The sequence below is a fragment of the Squalius cephalus genome, assembly GCF_949319135.1.
Source record: "Squalius cephalus genome assembly, chromosome: 25".
Lineage (NCBI taxonomy): Eukaryota > Metazoa > Chordata > Actinopteri > Cypriniformes > Leuciscidae > Squalius > Squalius cephalus.
Window position 1 is genome coordinate 29,985,282 of NC_137146.1, and position 13,432 is coordinate 29,998,713.

Here is a 13,432-nt window from a genome sequence, read left to right on the forward strand (position 1 = left end):
ACAGTTTCTACTGTGATGTGTGATGGTTTAACTTTGCAATCAATCGTGGTTCATTCTTACATGTTTTTTTCGTTGTGCATGATCACAGTTCATATGTGTGGGGAAAGATAAGCTATTATAGTAAAAATATTGCGTTAGGCTACTTCATGCAGGGCCGGATTAACCATTAGGGCAACTGGTCACTTGCCCAGGGGCACATGACATCAAGGGGCCCTGATAGGGGCGGAGCTCAGTCAGATCCAGGTAAATAAAAATGTTTTTTTATAATACAATTTTTGTTTAACAACATTAACGTTAAACAATTAAACGTCAAAAACTATTAAAACTCTCTCGTAATAATATTAATAAGAACATGCTAATTCTTCTCTTCAGTTACGTCATGCCAGCGCCCAGCAAGTAATTTTCTTTTTTGCGTAAATCGGATTTTAACTAGCAGCGCCCTTTTTATGTTATTACAAAAATGGCTTAACCGCTATCAATGATGCATTTAATAAAGAAAAACGTCTTGACAAAGATGACTGGACGCCGTAACAACTTAACACTTTTGTTGTTTGAAAAGAAAACTAACAGATAGGCTAAGGTTATGACGATGTGAACATATTCAATTCAAAACCCAGACGGACATTTGTTCTATAGGGTCTGTAATCTAACAAAGATATCAATAGCAAAATTAGTTTTAACATTAGGCTATGTGACCATTGTATATCGACATGAAATATTCATTCAAAATCATTCGTGCATTAATGCTGCATAATTGTGAGAATGCTTTGACGCCTTTCCACAGCGCACAATGCTTAAGGGAACGTCTGCCAATTACACCAACTGCGGTAAACGTAGTCTATAATTTGTATTATTTAAAATTACTTTTAACATTTAAAAACAGACGTTTTCAGATTCCAAAGCTTTCAGAAGGTTCCTAATGGCAATACTGCTTTCCTGGTAGCCTTGAGTAAATTAACTTGTCTAAGAAAATGATTCATAAAATGAATAAATATCAGTTGAGCCTATATGTTTACTTTCGTCACTGACACAGACGAAAATGAAAAGACTATCAGTCAAAGTTCAGCTTTAGGAGGGGAAGAAATAGGCCAGGATAAGAATACTGAGAGAATAAGAAATATGAAGATGAGGAGCAGGTATTGACAAATAATCTAATGACAAGGTTTTAAAGCTATTTCTTATAATTTTTTGGCCTTCAAAAGTCTTAAATTGCACATATGTAGGTCAGAGAAATCAAAATTGTCTCGGGGGAGCATGTCCCCGAACCCCCCTAACTACGCCGGGGCCTTGAGTCTTGTTGCCCAGGGCACAGAAAATTGTTAATCCGGCCCTGACTTCATGAGTTAATAAGAAAAAAGATTTTACAATTCCTGCAAATGCAGTGATGAAGTTCATGTTCTCATGATTTATTTCTATGAATAATTTTTTTTCAAAACATCCCCCCCTCTGTTTTTTTCACAAATCGCACCCTGTATATACTATATATTGTTCGAACTTCTATGAAATATTGGACTGAAAGACTATCCTAAACTCTGTATGAGCAATGCACATTAAATGAGCCGTCTCATGTACTCTCCTCTTATGAACTCTTACCGTCTGGAAGAAGTTATAAACAGAACAGGTTTAAAGATTCTTCTGGACCGGTATCAGTTAGACTGTTGAACATGGATTAGCGACATCTACATATTTTTATGTGTATGGTGTGTATGAATATTTTGTGTCATTTCTTAATGTATCAGGTGAAATGCTGGCAATGGAGTACATTACTAATTTCCCCATCAGGGACGATCAGGAGTGTTTCATGTCATTAATATGGATTATCTGGATGTTGCAGAAGGGAATGGCGTTCCTTTATTGAGCTCACACACTCGATGACCAAACAGATGCAGATTATTCCCTGCACACACACTTTTATCTGAAGCGACTCGAGCGACATCTGGGAATCTGATCTTAGACCTCGATGTCGTGAGTGTCATGAGCCGATTCAGTTCAATGTTTGATTGCAGATCTAGTTTAGTTAATTAATACTTTCATTTATCAAGGACGCATTAAATTAATCAAAAGTGACAGTAAAGACATTTATAATGTTAAACACATTCTGTTTAATGCTGTTCTGTTTTGAACTTTCTATTACTCAAAGAATCCTGAAAAATAAAATGTATGACGGTTTACACAGAACTGTTTTCAACATTGATAATAATCATAAATGTTTCTTGATCATCAAATCCTCATATTCGAGTGATTTCTGAAGGATCATGTGACACTGAAGACTGGAGTAATGATGCTGAACATTCAGCTTTGATCACAGGAATAAATTACACTTTACTATATATTCACATAGAAAACAGATGATTTACATTATACTATTATTTCACTGTTTTTACTGTATTTTCGACCAAATAAACGCAGCTTTAGTGAGCAGAAGTGAACAAACATTAAACACCTCTGAAGCTGTAGTGCATGCGGAGGTTTCTTCACGTTTGTGGAACGGCAGCTTCACCTCGTATGAGTGAGGTCGTATGAATCAGCCAACTCATAAAATTCGTACGAATTGCCGTGAGATCGGGTTGGCTTTACCTTGTGTCCTTTATATCCCTGAAGGCCCATCGCTCCGGGAACTCCTGGAGATCCGGGATCACCCTGGTCACCCTGTGAGATTCACAATACATCTGAGAATAAAGTCCTCATTCATCCAGGAGAGCTCTGGATGCTAACGGCACGATTGCGTGACTAAATGCAGAAAATCGAAGACTCTTGCCTTGTGACCGGCCGTACCAGGATCACCAGCAATGCCTTTCTCTCCCACTTTACCCTGAACACACACAACAACACAAGTCCCAGCAAGCAATAGCCGTGCATGTTACCTATAGACCCTATGAGTAACACACTTCTAGCCAAAATAACCATGAATTTGATTACATGTCATTTTTGCAAAAAATAACTTGCGATATGTATGATAGTCCATCATGTAAGCAAAGAAAACAGAGATTTTACAAGGTGTTTGGTTTCATTTCTTCACTCATTTCATTTCTTTGTTATCTAATTGATGACTAGTCTATACATTTTTTACTGACAGCCCAAATTTGACTTTGCTTTAGCATAGACGTCTGGGCTGTGCTTGGACGGACGGCTAGTAGACATCTTTTAAACACTAAATTGCTTGGTGAGGTGGATCTCATGCACTCAAAACCACAAGCAATTTCTCCATTATAATTTAGCTAGAAGAAGCCATTTGTTTCCAGATAACAAGCCCAGTAATCACTGTAAATATTAAAGGCAATTCTGCCACAAAATGATTTTCCTAGAATCCATTTGATAAGGGCACACAATTCCAGGAACGGAATAAATGTAATCTCAGCACGGCTATTCCCACCAGATTCAAGTCAAGGTATTAGCATAATTGCTAGCAGTGATGTTGGTATCGGACGAACCTTGTGTCCGTGGGGTCCGTGTGCTCCAGGAGCCCCTGAAGGCCCCGGCACGCCCTGGAGGGTTTAATCACACAACACAGAGTTAAACACTGACTGACGGGTAACACAGAACTGTCTCGCTCCACAAATAAAGTTTCAGAAGATACCTCGGAAATGAACTTTCTCAAGTTATAAAGCGCAATCAGAAACTGCATAAATAAATGACATTGGAAACTATGATGTTACAAACAGATTTTGAATTTGAGGAACCTACTTACTTTGGAAAACTTGTTACTCCAAGTAATTAGTAAAGGTCAGCACACATTCATTTAAACAAATAATGTTTTGTTGAGCCAACTTAATTAATGTAAGTTCCTGTGTCATACTAACCAGACTATTCTTTATCTGACCAATGCTGCATCCCAATTCACACACTCTCCGTCCTAATCGTATAATGCTGACATGAGTATTCCAAAGACTTTTTCTGGTTAGAATTCTGCTTAATATTTTTCTGGGGATTTTATGGTACTGAATTATATTTATGGAATAGTTGTGATCTATTTATTACCTGTTAATCATTTTTTTGAGTGCAACTCTTGAATGCTTTAAAGCACCGACTGAACTTTGGTCTCTTTTTAAAGAGGACACTTGCCAGATTATTGCTGAAGTTAAAAAAGTTAAAAAGTGAACTTTTATAAACTTTAAAAAAAACATTTATAGGCATTTATTATAGACACAATAAATGAAAAAAGACTGAAAAAAAGACTCAATTTAAATTTTATATGAAACACATTTTTCAAAACATGTTTTACTCTAAAGCCATAATTCTGAGCTTTAGTAAGCGTTTGTTTGGCCGCGTCCACTAGATCTCCCATTCGTTGCTCAAACAGCACAACTGTGACTTTCTTTTCCCCAGGACCATTTAACCTTTTCCAATTATGTCCTTGATTTTTTTTTTATATTCACATAGCAAGAAAACCTTCACCAAGTTTCGTACCATTCCGATGAAGTAAAAAAATTCTAAAAACCAAAACGTAATATTTTTCCGGTTAAAAATGACCAAACATTAGCAGAGGGTTCAGTAGAGAGGTATAGATAAAGGGGTTGGAGTGTAATCAGTATCTAACCTGACGAAAATACATTTATTCAATGTTATCTGCATTATATTTCATCTGCAACAGCATTATGAACTTTTATAAAGATACGTTTGGACATAAACTTTTAAATACATCATTATGCAAACACATGAAAGAGCCACGAATGCAGGTTAATGTGCTCTTTTATTTATCTCTGATTAAATTGAATGTAGAGGATTTTAACTGAGAAGTTTAATTTATGAGTGAACTATCCCTTTAAGGAGGGCATCTAATTATGTCACATAGTCCATGTTTACAATACAGTACAAAATAAGTTTCCCCTTTTCTACAGATGGATATGAAATTGAAAGACTAACCGGTGTAGACATTCAGCGACATCTAAATGTTCTGATTGTATTTCATTTTTCCAGATTTAGAACTATACTATAAAAAAGCAAATTTTTCAGTTTTGTGTTATGTTTTGAATTTAACTTTAACATTTTGAAAAAAGCATGAAAATATGGGCCTTTAGGTACACTGGGGTGTTTGTGTCTATAAGTGAGAAAATAAGTCATATAAATTGAAAGATGTCGTCAATGATAAATGATCCTCAGTTCAGCTCACACAGACTGATGTTGTGTTCACTGTGAAGAGTTTCGAAAAACTGAACCAAATACTGAGAAATGTGGCCTGGTGAAAACTGTAATGACCCCTCAAACACCACTAGGTGGCAGCAGCCTTTCCTCTGTCGAGTGTGTGTCTGTCCATCAGAGGTCACCCTAACACTGTTCACTCTGTCGAGTGTGTGTGTGTCCATCAGAGGTCACCTTAACACTGTTCACTCAGTCGAGTGTGTGTGTGTCCATCAGAGGTCACCCTAACACTGTTCACTCTGTCGTGTGTGTGTGTGTCCATCAGAGGTCACCTTAACACTGTTCACTCAGTCGAGTGTGTGTGTGTCCATCAGAGGTCACCCTAACACTGTTCACTCTGTCGAGTGTGTGTGTGTCCATCAGAGGTCACCTTAACACTGTTCACTCAGTCGAGTGTGTGTGTGTCCATCAGAGGTCACCCTAACACTGTTCACTCTGTCGAGTGTGTGTGTGTCCATCAGAGGTCACCCTAACACTGTTCACTCTGTCGAGTGTGTGTGTGTGTCCATCAGAGGTCACCCTAACACTGTTCACTCTGTCGTGTGTGTGTGTGTCCATCAGAGGTCACCTTAACACTGTTCACTCAGTCGAGTGTGTGTGTGTCCATCAGAGGTCACCCTAACACTGTTCACTCTGTCGAGTGTGTGTGTGTGTCCATCAGAGGTCAGCCTAACACTGTTCACTCTGTCGAGTGTGTGTGTGTCCATCAGAGGTCACCCTAACACTGTTCACTCTGTCGAGTGTGTGTGTGTCCATCAGAGGTCACCCTAACACTGTTCACTCTGTCGAGTGTGTGTGTGTCCATCAGAGGTCACTCTAACACTGTTCACTCTGTCGAGTGTGTGTGTGTGTCCATCAGAGGTCACCCTAACACTGTTCACTCTGTCGAGTGTGTGTGTGTGTCCATCAGAGGTGACCCTAACACTGTTCACTCTGTCGAGTGTGTGTGTGTCCATCAGAGGTCACCCTAACACTGTTCACTCTGTCACTGATGTGTGTGTGTCCATCAGAGGTCACTCTAACACTGTTCACTCTGTCGAGTGTGTGTGTGTGTCCATCAGAGGTCACTCTAACACTGTTCACTCTGTCGAGTGTGTGTGTGTCCATCAGAGGTCACCCTAACACTGTTCACTCTGTCGAGTGTGTGTCTGTCCATCAGAGGTCACCCTAACACTGTTCACTCTGTCGAGTGTGTGTGTGTCCATCAGAGGTCACTCTAACACTGTTCACTCTGTCGAGTGTGTGTGTGTGTGTGTGTCCATCAGAGGTCACTCTAACACTGTTCACTCTGTCGAGTGTGTGTGTGTGTGTGTGTCCATCAGAGGTCACCCTAACACTGTTCACTCTGTCGAGTGTGTGTGTGTCCATCAGAGGTGACCCTAACACTGTTCACTCTGTCGAGTGTGTGTGTGTCCATCAGAGGTCACCCTAACACTGTTCACTCTGTCGAGTGTGTGTGTGTCCATCAGAGGTGACCCTAACACTGTTCACTCTGTCGAGTGTGTGTGTGTCCATCAGAGGTCACTCTAACACTGTTCACTCTGTCGAGTGTGTGTGTGTCCATCAGAGGTCACCCTAACACTGTTCACTCTGTCGAGTGTGTGTGTGTCCATCAGAGGTCACTCTAACACTGTTCACTCTGTCGAGTGTGTGTGTGTCCATCAGAGGTCACTCTAACACTGTTCACTCTGTCGAGTGTGTGTGTGTCCATCAGAGGTCACCCTAACACTGTTCACTCTGTCGAGTGTGTGTGTGTCCATCAGAGGTCACCCTAACACTGTTCACTCTGTCGAGTGTGTGTGTGTCCATCAGAGGTCACTCTAACACTGTTCACTCTGTCGAGTGTGTGTGTGTCCATCAGAGGTCACCCTAACACTGTTCACTCTGTCGAGTGTGTGTGTGTCCATCAGAGGTCACCTTAACACTGTTCACTCAGTCGAGTGTGTGTGTGTCCATCAGAGGTCACCCTAACACTGTTCACTCTGTCGAGTGTGTGTGTGTCCATCAGAGGTCACCCTAACACTGTTCACTCTGTCGAGTGTGTGTGTGTCCATCAGAGGTCACCTTAACACTGTTCACTCAGTCGAGTGTGTGTGTGTCCATCAGAGGTCACCCTAACACTGTTCACTCTGTCGAGTGTGTGTGTGTCCATCAGAGGTCACCTTAACACTGTTCACTCTGTCGAGTGTGTGTGTGTCCATCAGAGGTCACCCTAACACTGTTCACTCTGTCGAGTGTGTGTGTGTGTCCATCAGAGGTCACCCTAACACTGTTCACTCTGTCGTGTGTGTGTGTGTCCATCAGAGGTCACCCTAACACTGTTCACTCTGTCGAGTGTGTGTGTGTCCATCAGAGGTCACCCTAACACTGTTCACTCTGTCGAGTGTGTGTGTGTCCATCAGAGGTCACCCTAACACTGTTCACTCTGTCGAGTGTGTGTGTGTCCATCAGAGGTCACCCTAACACTGTTCACTCTGTCGAGTGTGTGTGTGTCCATCAGAGGTCACCCTAACACTGTTCACTCTGTCGAGTGTGTGTGTCTGTCCATCAGAGGTCACCCTAACACTGTTCACTCTGTCGAGTGTGTGTGTGTCCATCAGAGGTCACCCTAACACTGTTCACTCTGTCGAGTGTGTGTGTGTCAATCAGAGGTCACCCTAACACTGTTCACTCTGTCGAGTGTGTGTGTGTGTCCATCAGAGGTCACCCTAACACTGTTCACTCTGTCGAGTGTGTGTGTGTCAATCAGAGGTCACCCTAACACTGTTCACTCTGTCGAGTGTGTGTGTGTCCATCAGAGGTCACCCTAACACTGTTCACTCTGTCGAGTGTGTGTGTGTCCATCAGAGGTCACCCTAACACTGTTCACTCTGTCGAGTGTGTGTGTGTGTCCATCAGAGGTCACCCTAACACTGTTCACTCTGTCGAGTGTGTGTGTGTCCATCAGAGGTCACCCTAACACTGTTCACTCTGTCGAGTGTGTGTGTGTCAATCAGAGGTCACCCTAACACTGTTCACTCTGTCGAGTGTGTGTGTGTGTCCATCAGAGGTCACCCTAACACTGTTCACTCTGTCGAGTGTGTGTGTGTCAATCAGAGGTCACCCTAACACTGTTCACTCTGTCGAGTGTGTGTGTGTCCATCAGAGGTCACCCTAACACTGTTCACTCTGTCGAGTGTGTGTGTCCATCAGAGGTCACCCTAACACTGTTCACTCTGTCGAGTGTGTGTGTGTCAATCAGAGGTCACCCTAACACTGTTCACTCTGTCGAGTGTGTGTGTGTGTCCATCAGAGGTCACCCTAACACTGTTCACTCTGTCGAGTGTGTGTGTGTCAATCAGAGGTCACCCTAACACTGTCCACTCTGTCGAGTGTGTGTGTCTGTCCATCAGAGGTCACCCTAACACTGTTCACTCTGTCGAGTGTGTGTGTGTCCATCAGAGGTCACCCTAACACTGTTCACTCTGTCGAGTGTGTGTGTGTCCATCAGAGGTCACCCTAACACTGTTCACTCTGTCGAGTGTGTGTGTGTCCATCAGAGGTCACCCTAACACTGTTCACTCTGTCGAGTGTGTGTGTGTCCATCAGAGGTCACCCTAACACTGTTCACTCTGTCGAGTGTGTGTGTGTCCATCAGAGGTCACCCTAACACTGTTCACTCTGTCGAGTGTGTGTGTGTGTCCATCAGAGGTCACCCTAACACTGTTCACTCTGTCGAGTGTGTGTGTGTCAATCAGAGGTCACCCTAACACTGTTCACTCTGTCGAGTGTGTGTGTGTGTCCATCAGAGGTCACCCTAACACTGTTCACTCTGTCGAGTGTGTGTGTGTCAATCAGAGGTCACCCTAACACTGTTCACTCTGTCGAGTGTGTGTGTCTGTCCATCAGAGGTCACCCTAACACTGTTCACTCTGTCGAGTGTGTGTGTGTCAATCAGAGGTCACCCTAACACTGTTCACTCTGTCGAGTGTGTGTGTGTCCATCAGAGGTCACCCTAACACTGTTCACTCTGTCGAGTGTGTGTGTGTCCATCAGAGGTCACCCTAACACTGTTCACTCTGTCGAGTGTGTGTGTCCATCAGAGGTCACCCTAACACTGTTCACTCTGTCGAGTGTGTGTGTGTCCATCAGAGGTCACCCTAACACTGTTCACTCTGTCGAGTGTGTGTGTGTCCATCAGAGGTCACCCTAACACTGTTCACTCTGTCGAGTGTGTGTGTCCATCAGAGGTGACCCTAACACTGTTCACTCTGTCGAGTGTGTGTGTGTCCATCAGAGGTCACCCTAACACTGTTCACTCTGTCGAGTGTGTGTGTGTCCATCAGAGGTCACCCTAACACTGTTCACTCTGTCGAGTGTGTGTGTGTCCATCAGAGGTCACCCTAACAGTGTTCACTCTGTCGAGTGTGTGTGTCCATCAGAGGTCACTCTAACACTGTTCACTCTGTCGAGTGTGTGTGTGTGTCCATCAGAGGTCACCCTAACACTGTTCACTCTGTCGAGTGTGTGTGTGTCCATCAGAGGTCACTCTAACACTGTTCACTCTGTCGAGTGTGTGTGTGTGTCCATCAGAGGTCACCCTAACACTGTTCACTCTGTCGAGTGTGTGTGTGTCCATCAGAGGTGACTCTAACACTGTTCACTCTGTCACTGATGTGTGTGTGTCCATCAGAGGTCACCCTAACACTGTTCACTCTGTCGAGTGTGTGTGTGTCCATCAGAGGTGACTCTAACACTGTTCACTCTGTCACTGATGTGTGTGTGTCCATCAGAGGTCACCCTAACACTGTTCACTCTGTCGAGTCTGTGTGTGTCCATCAGAGGTCACCCTAACACTGTTCACTCTGTCGAGTGTGTGTGTGTGTCCATCAGAGGTCACCCTAACACTGTTCACTCTGTCGAGTGTGTGTGTGTCCATCAGAGGTCACCCTAACACTGTTCACTCTGTCGAGTGTGTGTCTGTCCATCAGAGGTCACCCTAACACTGTTCACTCTGTCGAGTGTGTGTGTCCATCAGAGGTCACCCTAACACTGTTCACTCTGTCGAGTGTGTGTGTGTCCATCAGAGGTCACCCTAACACTGTTCACTCTGTCGAGTGTGTGTGTCCATCAGAGGTCACTCTAACACTGTTCACTCTGTCGAGTGTGTGTGTCCATCAGAGGTCACCCTAACACTGTTCACTCTGTCGAGTGTGTGTGTGTGTCCATCAGAGGTCACCCTAACACTGTTCACTCTGTCGAGTGTGTGTGTGTCCATCAGAGGTCACCCTAACACTGTTCACTCTGTCGAGTGTGTGTCTGTCCATCAGAGGTCACCCTAACACTGTTCACTCTGTCGAGTGTGTGTGTGTCCATCAGAGGTCACCCTAACACTGTTCACTCTGTCGAGTGTGTGTCTGTCCATCAGAGGTCACCCTAACACTGTTCACTCTGTCGAGTGTGTGTGTCCATCAGAGGTCACCCTAACACTGTTCACTCTGTCGAGTGTGTGTGTGTCCATCAGAGGTCACCCTAACACTGTTCACTCTGTCGAGTGTGTGTCTGTCCATCAGAGGTCACCCTAACACTGTTCACTCTGTCGAGTGTGTGTGTCCATCAGAGGTCACCCTAACACTGTTCACTCTGTCGAGTGTGTGTGTGTGTCCATCAGAGGTCACCCTAACACTGTTCACTCTGTCGAGTGTGTGTGTGTCCATCAGAGGTCACCCTAACACTGTTCACTCTGTCGAGTGTGTGTGTGTGTCCATCAGAGGTCACCCTAACACTGTTCACTCTGTCGAGTGTGTGTGTGTCCATCAGAGGTCACCCTAACACTGTTCACTCTGTCGAGTGTGTGTGTGTGTCCATCAGAGGTCACCCTAACACTGTTCACTCTGTCGAGTGTGTGTGTGTCCATCAGAGGTCACCCTAACACTGTTCACTCTGTCGAGTGTGTGTGTGTCCATCAGAGGTCACCCTAACACTGTTCACTCTGTCGAGTCTGTGTGTGTCCATCAGAGGTCACCCTAACACTGTTCACTCTGTCGAGTGTGTGTGTGTCCATCAGAGGTCACCCTAACACTGTTCACTCAGTCGAGTGTGTGTGTGTCCATCAGAGGTCACCCTAACACTGTTCACTCTGTCGAGTGTGTGTGTGTCCATCAGAGGTCACCCTAACACTGTTCACTCTGTCGAGTGTGTGTGTGTGTGTGTGTCCATCAGAGGTGACCCTAACACTGTTCACTCTGTCGAGTGTGTGTGTGTCCATCAGAGGTCACCCTAACACTGTTCACTCTGTCGAGTGTGTGTGTGTGTCCATCAGAGGTCACCCTAACACTGTTCACTCTGTCGAGTGTGTGTGTGTGTCCATCAGAGGTCACCCTAACACTGTTCACTCTGTCGAGTGTGTGTGTGTCCATCAGAGGTCACCCTAACACTGTTCACTCTGTCGAGTGTGTGTGTGTGTCCATCAGAGGTCACCCTAACACTGTTCACTCTGTCGAGTGTGTGTGTGTCCATCTGAGGTCACCCTAACACTGTTCACTCTGTCGAGTGTGTGTGTCCATCAGAGGTCACCCTAACACTGTTCACTCTGTCGAGTGTGTGTGTGTGTCCATCAGAGGTCACCCTAACACTGTTCACTCTGTCGAGTGTGTGTGTGTGTCCATCAGAGGTGACCCTAACACTGTTCACTCTGTCGAGTGTGTGTGTGTGTCCATCAGAGGTCACTCTAACACTGTTCACTCTGTCGAGTGTGTGTGTGTGTCCATCAGAGGTCACCCTAACACTGTTCACTCTGTCGAGTGTGTGTCTATCCATCAGAGGTCACCCTAACACTGTTCACTCTGTCGAGTGTGTGTGTGTGTCCATCAGAGGTCACCCTAACACTGTTCACTCTGTCGAGTGTGTGTGTGTCCATCTGAGGTCACCCTAACACTGTTCACTCTGTCGAGTGTGTGTGTGTCCATCTGAGGTCACCCTAACACTGTTCACTCTGTCGAGTGTGTGTGTGTCCATCTGAGGTCACCCTAACACTGTTCACTCTGTCGAGTGTGTGTGTGTGTCCATCAGAGGTCACCCTAACACTGTTCACTCTGTCGAGTGTGTGTCTGTCCATCAGAGGTCACCCTAACACTGTTCACTCTGTCGAGTGTGTGTGTGTGTCCATCAGAGGTCACCCTAACACTGTTCACTCTGTCGAGTGTGTGTGTCTGTCCATCAGAGGTCACTCTAACACTGTTCACTCTGTCGAGTGTGTGTGTGTGTCCATCAGAGGTCACCCTAACACTGTTCACTCTGTCGAGTGTGTGTGTGTCCATCTGAGGTCACCCTAACACTGTTCACTCTGTCGAGTGTGTGTGTGTCCATCTGAGGTCACCCTAACACTGTTCACTCTGTCGAGTGTGTGTGTGTGTCCATCAGAGGTCACCCTAACACTGTTCACTCTGTCGAGTGTGTGTGTGTCCATCTGAGGTCACCCTAACACTGTTCACTCTGTCGAGTGTGTGTGTGTCCATCTGAGGTCACCCTAACACTGTTCACTCTGTCGAGTGTGTGTGTGTCCATCAGAGGTCACTCTAACACTGTTCACTCTGTCGAGTGTGTGTGTGTGTGTGTGTGTGTCCATCAGAGGTCACTCTAACACTGTTCACTCTGTCGAGTGTGTGTGTGTGTCCATCAGAGGTCACCCTAACACTGTTCACTCTGTCGAGTGTGTGTGTGTCCATCTGAGGTCACCCTAACACTGTTCACTCTGTCGAGTGTGTGTGTGTCCATCTGAGGTCACCCTAACACTGTTCACTCTGTCGAGTGTGTGTGTGTGTCCATCAGAGGTCACCCTAACACTGTTCACTCTGTCGAGTGTGTGTCTGTCCATCAGAGGTCACCCTAACACTGTTCACTCTGTCGAGTGTGTGTGTGTGTCCATCAGAGGTCACCCTAACACTGTTCACTCTGTCGAGTGTGTGTGTGTCCATCAGAGGTCACTCTAACACTGTTCACTCTGTCGAGTGTGTGTGTGTGTCCATCAGAGGTCACCCTAACACTGTTCACTCTGTCGAGTGTGTGTGTGTCCATCTGAGGTCACCCTAACACTGTTCACTCTGTCGAGTGTGTGTGTGTCCATCAGAGGTCACCCTAACACTGTTCACTCTGTCGAGTGTGTGTGTGTGTCCATCAGAGGTCACCCTAACACTGTTCACTCTGTCGAGTGTGTGTGTGTGTCCATCAGAGGTGACCCTAACACTGTTCACTCTGTCGAGTGTGTGTGTGTGTCCATCAGAGGTCACTCTAACACTGTTCACTCTGTCGAGTG

At 45.0% G+C, this 13,432-nt stretch overlaps 1 protein-coding gene across 1 annotated transcript in view; it reads right to left on the reverse strand.

Annotated features, from left to right (window-relative positions):
* The window catches only part of LOC307153874 (uncharacterized protein), a 139,263-nt gene that overhangs the window by 13,444 nt on the left and 112,387 nt on the right, over window positions 1-13,432 (reverse strand). The window contains exons 21-23 of the mRNA XM_079863627.1: window positions 3,432-3,485; window positions 2,759-2,812; window positions 2,578-2,649 (exon numbers count right to left, since the gene is read on the reverse strand). Coding sequence (XP_079719753.1) covers window positions 2,578-2,649; window positions 2,759-2,812; window positions 3,432-3,485 — 180 coding nt within the window. The remainder of the gene's footprint in view (window positions 1-2,577; window positions 2,650-2,758; window positions 2,813-3,431; window positions 3,486-13,432) is intronic.